At 45.1% G+C, this 12,328-nt stretch overlaps 1 protein-coding gene across 2 annotated transcripts; it reads left to right on the top strand.

Moving 5' to 3' along the window:
* The first annotated feature begins 666 nt into the window (after window positions 1–666).
* On the top strand, window positions 667–12,186 carry LOC111969409 (transcriptional repressor CTCF). 2 transcript variants are annotated; one of them, XM_023995547.2, is made up of 13 exons: window positions 667–879; window positions 2,502–2,579; window positions 2,698–2,889; window positions 3,046–3,397; window positions 3,777–3,947; window positions 4,066–4,199; window positions 4,317–4,437; window positions 5,776–5,925; window positions 6,047–6,207; window positions 6,425–6,607; window positions 10,440–10,575; window positions 10,701–10,865; window positions 11,075–12,186. In XM_023995547.2, exons 2-13 carry the CDS (start codon window positions 2,502–2,504, stop codon window positions 11,353–11,355), a joined length of 2,124 nt encoding a protein of 707 aa, XP_023851315.1. In that variant the 5' UTR covers window positions 667–879; the 3' UTR covers window positions 11,356–12,186. The 2 variants fall into 2 exon arrangements, with proteins under 2 accessions (XP_023851315.1, XP_023851313.1); XM_023995545.2 differs by having other exon boundaries at window positions 2,297–2,579.
* Window positions 12,187–12,328: the final 142 nt, after the last annotated feature.

Raw genomic sequence — 12,328 nt, 5'->3', positions numbered from 1 at the left:
GAATGATAACAATTAAACAAAACCCCTCAAATGTTCTGGGCTGGCATCCACTACTCAAAAAGCAGCACTTTTATGTCCATGACTTCCAGACTTCAACATCTTTCTAAACTGTACTGCCCTCTCTTGGGTCATGATGAAGAGGAGGCCATACAATTTTCCACAATATTATTTTCACCTTTAATTAAATTATTGGAAGGAGGTATATGGGATATACACAGTGCTTGACTTGGACTAAAATAGGTGTCGGTACAAATGTTTGGTACCGGTACTGTATATTTTTAGGTGCAGAGCTAATATTTTATAAGAGGATTAGGAGCTCAAGCAGTAGAACGTTCGAGGGGCCGGTACAAGTCAAGCAGATATACACTATAATAGCCTGCTTCAATCCTTCCCAGCTCCACAATAACATCTATGTAATAAAAGCTACATCTTGCACAAACTATTCTTACAAGCATGCATTTAAGCTGTGGTTGCATGGTAGTCTTTAGTCTTGAAATATTTAGCTTTTCATAGTAAAATAGCCCTCTTAAGGTAATGCAAACTTAAGTCTAGGAAAAATAAAACTTTTTTGTAGTGTGGAAACAACTGTTCACCCAGAACCACGCCCCCGAACCCTTGAATTCAAAACTGGCGCCCAGACGTCACTGCCACCCAACTGCTGCGGTACCACCCTCCCACTTCTCCCGTCGGGCCTCTGTCTGCGCATGCACACTCGCCTGCTCCAGGCCACCATTTTGTGTAGAGACAACTCTGTCAACGCGTGAGAGGATTAATCGAGCTGGGACGCAAGGGCAAGCTTCCCTACCGTCGCCAGAGGAAGACCGAACAAGCACTGAGCGCTCAAGCAAATTTACCCGGAAAAGGAAGACCGAGGACCAGGTAAAACGTCACTTTCTCCGATGAAGGGGGGCATTTTTGTAGGAGCTGTCGTCGGCCTCTAGGTGTCACGGTGGGGCTCGCGGTCCAGGCGACTGGCGGGGGGGTGTTTGTCTCCCTCTATCGTTATCGAAAATTTACTAAAAACATTTATAACCCAGAAGTTAGAGCTTCTGTTAAACGTATTAGTGTATTTGGACTGCTATTGGTTCGTGTTAAGGCACGGATGGCTTTATAAATGCTTTAATGTTTAGGGTCTTGTTTAGGCCAGGCGTCCATCTTCTCGTGCCCTTTGTTTCCTCTTTTGAGAAGAGAACCTGCGTCTCCGGGTTCTAGAACGAAAGCTCAACATTTCGAGTTTAAACTTTGTATCAATTTCAATGTAACATCCTTAATGTTTCCTGTCACTCATGGTGCTACGATTTGAAAAAAATAAAATGTATCATATCTTCTGTAGTCTCAGATTTACTACATAGCCCCTGATCTGGGTAGTTGTTTTAGTCTATGTTCTAGAACCATCCGATGGTTCTAATATCAACACTAATTGTATAATACTTTCTATGGATTCGTTATTTTACTGCTTCTCAAAATGGGGCTCTAGTTAAGTTGGCTCGGTAACTAGGTAAGGTTTCCGAGAGTAAACACGGAAGGAGGGAATGTAGAGTAATCTCTTATTATGTAGCCCAAATAAATCTGCGAGCACGGAGAGTAACGTTAGATTTCTTCCAAATCAGAAACTAGATTATGGGTTGGTTTTCTATCATCGGCACCACGTCCCATCGCGCCAGCCTGGTCCGCCTACAGCCGACTTTCGATTTAAAACTTGTCATGAGAGACCTCTATAACCAGCACGCTGTTACAAAAACATCCACTATACCAGGGCAAGACACTAGGGTGATTCGGGTAGTTTCCTTTTACCGGTGAGTTTTATACCCCCCCCCCCCCCCCCMMAAAAAAATGTATCTGCTTATTTTGTATTTTGGCAGTGTTCTTTTTTTATTGGGACAAATGGTTGGTAGATCAGAGAAGTAGGATTAAAATGAAAATAATCGGCTGATGTTCGGTGATTAGGCCTGGCTTGCAGTCAGTGTTCTAATTCATCCCAAAGGTGTTCGATGGGGTTGAGGTCAGGACTATGTCCATGCCAGTCAAGTTTTTCCACACCGATCTCGACAAACCATTTCTGTATCGCTGAAACAGGAAAAGGCCTTCCCCAAACTGTTGCCACAAAGTTGGAAGCACAGAATCGTCTACTGGCAATGCTTGTCTATGGAGATTGCATGGCTGTGTGCTCAATTGTATAGACTTGTCTGCAACGTGTGTGGCTGAAATAGCAGAATCCACTTATTTGGGGGGGTCCACATACTTTTGTGTATATATAGTGTATCATGCGTCAAAGTTATTTTTATGGTCTTATCAGGTCGTTTTCTATGGAGGGTGAAGTCGTTTCCTTTGAGACCGCTCAGGTCGAGGGTCTCCAGGACAGTGGGGAGGGAGCAGAGCTGCTCCAGACTGCAGAGGCTGCCCTGATGGAAGGGGGTGTGGCACCCCAAGTGGTGACAGGAAATGTTGAAATGATGGTGATGGACACCCTGGACTCAACCCTTGACCCTGCCCTGCTACAGATGAAGACTGAGGTCCTCGAAGGGGGCGGCACAGTGACGGTCACCGGGGGAGACGAGGGACAGATCATTACCCTGCAGGTTAGTGTGATTTGTGAGTTTACGCTGAGAAAGGTTTGGAAGATATCCTTTGTAAGCCAAACTTGTAGGCATAAATTATTCAGAGAACTGGCTGACCCTGACTGTGTCTTGACTTTAGGTGGTGAACATGGAGGGCAACATGGAGCAGACGAGTGCAGCGCTGGGGCTTGGACAGCTGCAGCTGGTGCAGGTTCCTGTCACTACAGCCACCGTGGAAGAGCTCCAGGCCAGCTTCGTTGACGCCTCAGCAGGCAATACTGAGGCAGAGCCAGTGATCTGCCACACCCTCCCTCTGCCCGAGGGCTTCCAGGTCGGACGCTACTCAACTACAAACACACTTTAAACAACCATTTTAATGTCCTGCTTAATGTTTCTGTACACACTTTGGCCTGAAGGCTCCTGTGAGATGCACTGACTATAATACAACTCTAATCCCTTCCTGGCAAATTGTTTTTGTCTGGTGAAGGTGGTGAAGGTTGGGGCGAATGGAGAGGTGGAGACAGTTGAGCAGGAAGAACTGCAGGCAGCCCAGGATGAGCTCCAGGTGACCCATGGAGAGGAGGAGGAGGAGGAAGCTGAGCCCCAAGTAGAGGACCAGACCTGGTCCAAAGACCCAGATTACCAGCCAACTGCTGGCATCCGCAAGGGAAAGAAGGGCAAGAAGAGCCGCCTGCGTTACGGGGAGGGGGAACGAGACATGGACGTGTCTGTATACGACTTTGAGGAGGAACAGCAGGAGGGGATGCTCTCTGAGGTCAACGCTGAGAAGGTTGTGGGCAACATGAAGCCGCCCAAACCCACCAAGATAAAAAAGAAAGGTCAGAGTTGTGTGAAAGGTCAAGTTTTGTGTGTATGTGGGGGTATGGCAACCCCTCTCTTTTGGGGTGTGAGGAGGAGATCTGTGTGTGTGTTAAAGGGAGAATTGGCGATGATGCAGGAAGTAGAACGCATAGTGGGTCTATTTCTGCAACCGCTATGAACGTTGAAGCGCAAGGCTCAACTTCGTGCTGTTTTGGTCCCGTGGCTACCACGCTCTTAACAGTGTGAAGCGACTATGTGCACATGTGCAGATACTGTGTGACAGTGAGCGCGGCGTCTTGCATTTCGCTCATCTCAATATCTGTGGTGCTGCTCGTGGCAACGTCATTTCACCGAGTCTACCTTTTAATGTCTTTAATAACCTCTTGTCTCTCTCAGGTGTGAAGAAGACGTTCCAGTGTGAGCTGTGTAGCTACACCTGCCCCCGGCGCTCTAACCTGGACCGCCACATGAAGAGCCACACAGATGAGAGGCCACACAAATGCCATCTGTGTGGGAGGGCCTTCAGAACGGTCACACTGCTGAGGAACCACCTCAACACACACACAGGTATCTACAGACTCTCATGTTCAGTCGCAGGCTGTTAAAAAAAAATATATATATATATCCTTATTGAAATGATAGGGTGCGTGTTAATTATGTTTACTATTGCCCCGTTCCATTTTAGGTACTCGTCCTCATAAATGCCAAGATTGTGACATGGCATTTGTGACCAGTGGAGAGCTGGTGCGTCATCGTCGCTACAAACACACATTCGAGAAACCCTTCAAGTGCTCCATGTGTGACTACGCTAGTGTGGAGGTAAGTATGCACCTCTGATCTATTTATACATGCAAATTAGTTCACAGCTAGATAGCAATGTAGAACTGAAATGTTTCTGGAATGTTGTTTAAATGTTTCTCTCTCTCTTTGCCCCAGGTGAGTAAGCTGAAGAGACACATCCGCTCCCATACAGGCGAGAGGCCCTTCCAGTGCAGTCTGTGCAGCTACGCCAGCCGAGACACTTACAAACTGAAGAGACACATGAGGACACACTCAGGTAACACATACCCCAATCTCTCAGCCTTACACCCAAGTATTCCTGATTTTAGTTCTGTTGATCGATGCTACACTACTTGACCAAAAATATATGGGCACCTGCTCGTCGAACATGTCATTCCAAAATCATGGGCATTAATATGGAGTTGGTCCCCCCTTTGCTGCTATATCAGCCTCCACTCTTCTGGGAAGGTTTTCCACAAGCGCATTAGTGAGGTCAGGCACTGATGTTGTGGCTTTGTCATGCTGAAACAGGAAAGGGCCTACCCCAAACTGTTGACACAAAGTTGTCTAGAATGTCATTGTATGCTGTAGGGTTGGATTTCCCTTCACTGGAACTAAGGGCCTTAGCCTGAAAAATGAAAAACAGCCCCAGACCATTATTCCTCCTCCACCAAACTTTACAATTGGCACTAGGCATTGGGGCAGGTAGTGTTTTCCTAGCATCCACCAAACCCATATTAATCCATCGGACTGCCAGTTGGTGAAGCGTGATTCATCACTCCAGAGAACGCGTTTCTTCTGCTCCAGAGTCAAGTGGCAGCAAGCTTTACACCACTCCAGCCGACACTTGGAGTTGCGCATGGTGATCTTAGGCTTGTGTGCTTTTGCTCGGCCATGGAAACCCATTTCTCGAAGCTCCCGATGAACAGTTCTTGTGTTGACGTTGCCTCCAGAGGCAGTTCGGAACTCGCTCGGGAATGTTGCAACCGAGGACAGGTACATTTTTTTATATGCTTCAGCACTCGGCGGTCCCGTTCTGTGAGCTTGTGGCCTACCACTTCGCAGCTGAGCCGTTGTTGCTCCTAGACGTTTCCAGTTCACAATAACAGCACTTACAGTTGACTGGGGCAGCTGTAGCAGGACAGACATTTGACGAACTCACTTGTTTGAATGGTGGCTCCCGAGTGGCGCAGCGGTCTAAGGAACTGCATCTCAGTGCAAGAGGCGTCACTGCAGTCCCTGGTTCGAATCCAGGCTGCATAACATCCGGCTGAGATTGGGAATCCCATAGGGCGGCGCACAATTGGCCCAGCATTTGCTGGGGTAGGCCGTCATTGTAAATAAGAATTTGTTCTTAACTGACTTGCCTAGTTAAATAAATAAAATGCCGGTGCCACGTTAAAAGTCACTGAGCTCTTCAGTAAGGCCATTCTACTGCCAATGTTTGGCTGTGTGCTCAATCTCCATAGACAATCTTATACACGTGTCAGCAATGGGGGTGGCTTAAATAGCCGAATCCACTAATTTGAAGGTGTGTGTGTGTATTATGTGTTTAGATGTATATCTATCTATCTGTCTCGCATACAACCTAATAAAGCGTCCCTCTCTCTGGCAGGTGAGAAGCCATATGAGTGCTACATCTGCCATGCTCGTTTCACGCAGAGTGGCACCATGAAGATGCACATTCTGCAGAAGCACACAGAGAACGTGGCCAAATTCCACTGCCCCCACTGTGACACAGTCATCGCCCGCAAGAGCGACCTGGGTAAGCGACTCGCTTGTGCACAGTCATATCTCCTCTGCTGAAATACGGTCTTGTAACCTTGAGTGGATCAGTCTGTGTTCCTTACATTTGGATTGTCCCTTCCTTTCTTTTTCACTCTCAGGTGTGCACTTGCGGAAGCAGCATTCGTTCATGGAGATGGGCAGGAAGTGTCGTTACTGTGACGCTGTGTTCCACGAGCGTTACGCACTCATCCAGCACCAGAAATCCCACAAGAACGAGAAGCGCTTCAAGTGCGACCAGTGTGACTATTGCTGCAGACAGGTACGTGAAAGAGACCTTCTCTGCTTGTTTCCTCTCAATCTTCGCTGATTTGAAATGGCGGATGTCCACCAGATATTTGCCATCATCAATCTCAGAGATGAGAAGAGGCCACTAGATTATTTAGATGCATCCCATGGATATGTTTGGAATCAGCCGGAGACTGTTCTAGACCTCGGTGTGTTCACTGACTGTCCTATGTTTAACCTCTGACCCCTAGGAGCGTCACATGATCATGCACAGACGCACACACACGGGGGAGAAGCCTTACGCATGCAGCCAATGTGAAAAAACTTTCCGGCAGAAGCAGCTGCTGGACATGCACTTCAAACGCTACCATGACCCCAATTTCATCCCCACTGCCTTCGTCTGCAGCAAGTGTGCCAAGACCTTCACTCGCAGGGTAAGGGGACAATACACATCCACACTGCAAACTAAAGGACTCCTTCACATCCAAACCCATATCCTCCCGAGTAGAATACAGGACACACAAAAAAAAACACCCTCTCACCGGGTTGGGGAGGATTGAAGCCTAGTTGCTCCACAGTGTGTTGTGGTCTTAGTGCCTTCAGAAAGTATTCATACTGCTCGACTTATTCCACATTTTGTTTTACAGCCCGATTTCAAAATGTTTTTCTCTCGCCCATCTGCACACAATACCCATAATCACAAAGTGAAAACATGTTTTTTGAAATTTTCCCAAATTTATTGTAAATTAAATATCTAATTTCCATAAGTATTTACTCCCCTGAGTCAATACTTTGTAGAAGCACCTTTTTCAGCAATTACAGCTTAGAGTCGTCTTGGGTCTGTCTATCACCTGGATTTGGAATGTTCTCCCATTTCTTCCAGATTTTCTCAAGCTCTGTTAGAGCCACTGAACACGCCAATTGGCAGGTGTTTTTTATGTTGCTCATTAAAAACAAGATTTCAGTCTTTCCTGACCAAAATCCGCATTTGGTTAATTATTGTACCCCATGAGTCACTGAAAAAAAAAATTGCACAGTGTTTTATGTGAACATTCGGAGCTGCTGAGCAGGTCTGTCGCACTGTCTATGCTATTGGATAGGGGGCAATCACCGCAGCTCTTCATCCCATGTTAGAGGGCAAATGGACATTGTCAAATCAAAACAATCTTAATTTACCCGTTGTGATGCATGAATGTTTTAGAAGACTGACTTTGTCCCAAATATCATGTTTACACTTTTTAAAATAATAATAATAAGATAATAATAAGGGATTTGTTGCTTTTTAATGGCAGTCACTCTAAGTCAGATGGGGAACGGCGGTGAACAGCCATCTTCAAGCCTTTCCACCGATTTTCAATGGGATTTGTGTCTGGGATTTTGCTAGGCCACTCAAGGACTCTTACATTCTGTTCTGAAGCCATTCCAGCGTTCCTTTGGCTGTATGCTTGGTCATTTTTCGGTTGAAACGTAAATCTTCACTCCATTCTAAGGTCATTGGCTATAAAGCAGGTTCTCATCAATGATTTACCTGTATTTGCCTCCATAGTGCTTTGCATTCAGGCCAAAGAGTTAAATTGTTTTCATCAGACCACAATCTTTTGTCGTTCACGTGCCTTTTTGCATACTCCAGGCGTGCTGGTGCCTTTTTTCTCAGTAGTGGCTTCCGTCTGCCCACTCTCCCATAAAGCCCAGATTGGGGAAGTGCTGTGGATGTTCTCCCATCTCAGCCATGGAACTCTGTAGTTGTGTCAGTGGTCATTGGGTTCTTGGTCACCCCCCTGACCAAGGTCCTTCTTGCACGGTTGCTCAATTTGGTCGGACGGCCAGCTCTAAGCAGAGTCTGGGTAGTTCCATATTTTTACAATTTCCCGATGATGGAGACCACTGTGCTCTTTGAAACTTTGAACACTCCAGAAATTGTTTTATACCCTTCACCAGATGTCTCATCACAATTCTGATTGTTCCTTAAACTTCATGATATACAGTGGGGCAAAAAAGTATTTAGTCAGCCACCAATTGTGCAAGTTCTCCCATTTAAAAAGATGAGAGAGGCCTGTAATTTTCATCATAGGTACACTTCAACTATGACAGACAAAATGAGAAAAAGAAATCCAGAAAATCACATTGTAGGATTTTTTATGAATTTATTTGCAAATTATGGTGGAAAATAAGTATTTGGTCAATAACAAAAGTKTATCTCAATACTTTGTTATATACCCTTTGTTGGCAATGACAGAGGACAAACATTTTCTGTAAGTCTTCACAAGGTTTTCACACACTGTTGCTGGTATTTTGGCCCATTCCTCCATGCAGATCTCCTCTAGAGCAGTGATGTTTTGGGGCTGTTGCTGGGCAACACGGACTTTCAACTCCCTCCAAAGATTTTCTATGGGGTTGAGATCTGGAGACTGGTTAGGCCACTCCAGGACCTTGAAATGCTTCTTACGAAGCCACTCCTTCGTTGCCCGGGCGGTGTGTTTGGGTATGCATTGTCATGCTGAAAGACCCAGCCACGTTTCATCTTCAATGCCCTTGCTGATGGAAGCAGGTTTTCACTCTCACGATACATGGCCCATTCATTCTTTCCTTTAACACGGATCAGTCGTCCTGGTCCCTTTGCAGAAAAACAGCCCAAAGCATGATGTTTCCACCCCCATGCTTCACAGTAGGTATGGTGTTTTTGGATGCAACTCAGCATTCTTTGTCTCCAAACACGACGAGTTGAGTTTTTTACACAAAGTTCTATTTTGGTTTCATCTGACCATAGACATTCTCCCAATCTTCTTCTGGATCATCCAAATGCTCTCTAGCAAACTTCAGACGGGCCTGGACATGTAGGGCTTAAGCAGGGGGACACGTCTGGCACTGCAGGATTTGAGTCCTGGCGGCGTAGTGTGTTACTGACGGTAGGCTTTGTTACTTTGGTCCAGCTCTTGCAGGTCATTCACTAGGTCCCCCGTGTGGTTCTGGGATTTTTGCTCACCGTTCTTGTGATCATTTTGACCCCACGGGGTGAGATCTTGCGTGGAGCCCCAGATCGAGGGAGATTATCAGTGGTCTTGTATGTCTTCCATTTCCTAATAATTGCTCCCACAGTTGATTTATTCAACCAAGCTGCTTACTATTGCAGATTCAGTCTTCCAGCCTGGTGCAGGTCTACAATTTTGTTTCTGGTGTCCTTTGACAGCTCTTTGGTCTTGGCCATAGTGGAGTTTGGAGTGTGACTGTTTGAGGTTGTGGACAGGTGTTTTTATACTGATACAAGTTCAAACAGGTGCCATTAATACAGGTAACGAGTGGAGGACAGAGGAGCCTCTTAAAGAAGAAGTTACAGGTCTGTGAGAGCCAGAAATCTTGCTTGTTTGTAGGTGACAAATACTTATTTTCCACCATATTTGCAAATAAATTCATTGGCAATCCTACAATGTGATTTTCTGGATTTTTTTTTCTCATTTTGTCTGTCATAGTTGAAGTGTACCTGTGATGAAAATTACAGGCCTCTCTCATCTTTTTAAGTGGGAGAACTTGCACAATTGGTGGCTGACTAAATACTTTTTTGCCCCACTGTAGTTTCTGCTCTGACATGCACTGTTAACTGTGGGACCATATATATAGACAGGTGTTTCTTTCTAAATCATGCCCAAACAATTTAATTAGTCACAGGTGGACTCCAATCACATTGTAGTGACATCTCAAGTATGATCAAAGGAAATTGGATGTACATGAGATCCATTTGGCGTGTCATAGCAAAGGGGTGTGAATACTTGTGTAAATTAGATTTCTGTATTTATCTTCAATAAATGTGCAAACATTTCTGAACATGTTTTCACTTTGTCATTATGGGGTATTGTGTGTAGATGGGTGAGCGAGAATATATTTAATCCATTTTGAATTTAGGCTGTAACACAACAAAATGTGGAATAAGTCAAGGGATATGAATACCTGTTTACATTTAATAATTTTTCCCATTATTAAAAAAAAAAAAACAGTTACACATACGAACATCTGCCCTGACCCACATGCTCACACCCTATCCCTAGTACCTGCATTATTGTTTGCCACGTGGCCTTAAATTGTACCAATTTGTCTTTCTAGGTCGCCCATGCTATTTCAACCCCAACATTTTTTTTACTTCCCATTATGTTAATGGTTGATTTAATGTTTTTAGTATACATTTTTTCTAGATGGGTGATGAAGAGAGTCAATGGGCTGGATGATTATCTCACTATTTTCTGAAGGCACTGTATATGACTGTTTGCTTCTCAGAACACCATGCTGCGTCACGCGGAGAACTGTAACGGAGAGAACACCGGCGACGAGAACGGAACCCCGCCCAAGAAAGGCCGCCGCGGCAGAAAGAGGAAGATGCGCTCCAGACGGGATGACGACGATGACGACACCGGTACGACCAAGTCACAGTTAATTTTATTGTTCTTATACATGCAACAATATCATATAATATTATTTAGTGTGCATCTTAAGAGTACAGTGCTAAAATCAGGTCTTTCTTGTTCCTCTCTTCCACAGAGCCAGAGCTGGATGACATTGAGGAAGAGGAGGAGGAGGAGGAGGAGGAGCTGCTAGCTGAGATTGAGGTGGAGCAGGCACCACCGGTTGTCCCTGTCCCTGCCCCTGTTGGCCCGCCAGCCAAGAGGAAACGTGGAAGACCTCCCAAGGCCAAACCTGCCCCAAGTGAGTCACACTCTGGTACCCTGTTGGAATAATTAAAAAAAATACAACCCTCCCTACTTAGTTTCTTGAAGGATTCACTTTTCATGCAGACATGCAATCGAGTGAATACTTTGGCCTTCACATATTTAATCAGGTGCAGATCACTGATTAGTACCCAAAGGGACTCAAAACAGCTGAACAGATGTGAAGTGGTTTTCTTCTTCCCTCAGCGGCGGCAATCATCCGTGTGGAGGATGAGACGACAGGCGAGTTGGATGACATAATCGTGAAGAAAGAGATGAAGGCCGAGCAGGCGAGCCAAGAGGAAGAAGCTGTTGAGGATGAGGTGCCAGCAGTAGAGGTGGAGCATGCTGAAGGAGAGCCTGCCAATCAGGTAGAAGAGTCATTCCAGGGGGAGGAGGTGGTGCAGGAAGTGGCACTGTCTGTCACAGAGGCTCCGCCCAACGGTGACCTCACTCCTGAGATGATTCTCAGTATGATGGACCGGTGATGAAGACGAAGCCTCTGTCTACATCTAACAATACAAATGGTCCCCTATCTGTACACTCACATGCACCCCATTTGTACCCATTCTCAAACACACATACCTGCCCTCGTATACACCGTACACGTATACCACACATGCACACCCCAGTTATAACCTTAGATCTCTCTCTCTGATGTTGATGATAATGCCTGGGACGTGTCTAAAGATACCTTTAGCCCATTCTATTTTTTTAAGAGCTTATTTTCCTCTCTTGCGATCTCTATCTACATCCCACTGCGAAACCCCTGACACCCTCATGTTGAATTATGTTTGTATACAGAATCTAGATAACATTATGCAGAGTGTTGTCACTGGAAAAGATGTAAAGAGAGGGGGTGTGGTTTAGATCATGATGATGTATTATGTCATAAATCATGTCCTCATTCTGCTGTCAATTATGTTCTAAAGGCCCTCAGAATGCCTTCTCTGTAGCATATTTTGGCACACATTTGATCTCTTCATGTTGGCCCTCTTCTCGTGCTCTGTTGTCTGTAAAAAAAAGTATCATGCGCTTTCACCCATGGAATTAGCTGTTAGGGGTTCAAAGGTTAGGGAGGTGGGATGACCTGAAATATTCTGCTTTTACAAACTGTTATGCTGTTTTCAAATGAAACGCAATACCTTGCTCTTGTTAAASCTTTTAGAATGTATTTGTTTTTTGGTTTGATGCTTTTTTTCTTTTGTACCATCAAAATGAAATGCTAGGGGACTTGAATGGCAATGATATGATTGGAGGGGTGGGAGAATGCTTGACTGTACAGCCAATAATAATACAAATAAAAAAAGATCAACCTACTGGGGTGTCATGAGTCAATTTGCTTCAGTTTCAGCCTTGATTAGGCTAATTTAGTATGGCATGTAGTGCTGAAATATAGACACTATAGGATGTTTTATCATGTTCAGACTAGAGTATAATTTACATTTAAGTCATTTAGCA

Source organism: Salvelinus sp. IW2-2015, linkage group LG10, assembly GCF_002910315.2.
Source record: "Salvelinus sp. IW2-2015 linkage group LG10, ASM291031v2, whole genome shotgun sequence".
NCBI lineage: Eukaryota > Metazoa > Chordata > Actinopteri > Salmoniformes > Salmonidae > Salvelinus > Salvelinus sp. IW2-2015.
Note: the sequence above shows the minus strand (reverse complement) of the source record. Positions and strands in the feature narration are given on the sequence as shown.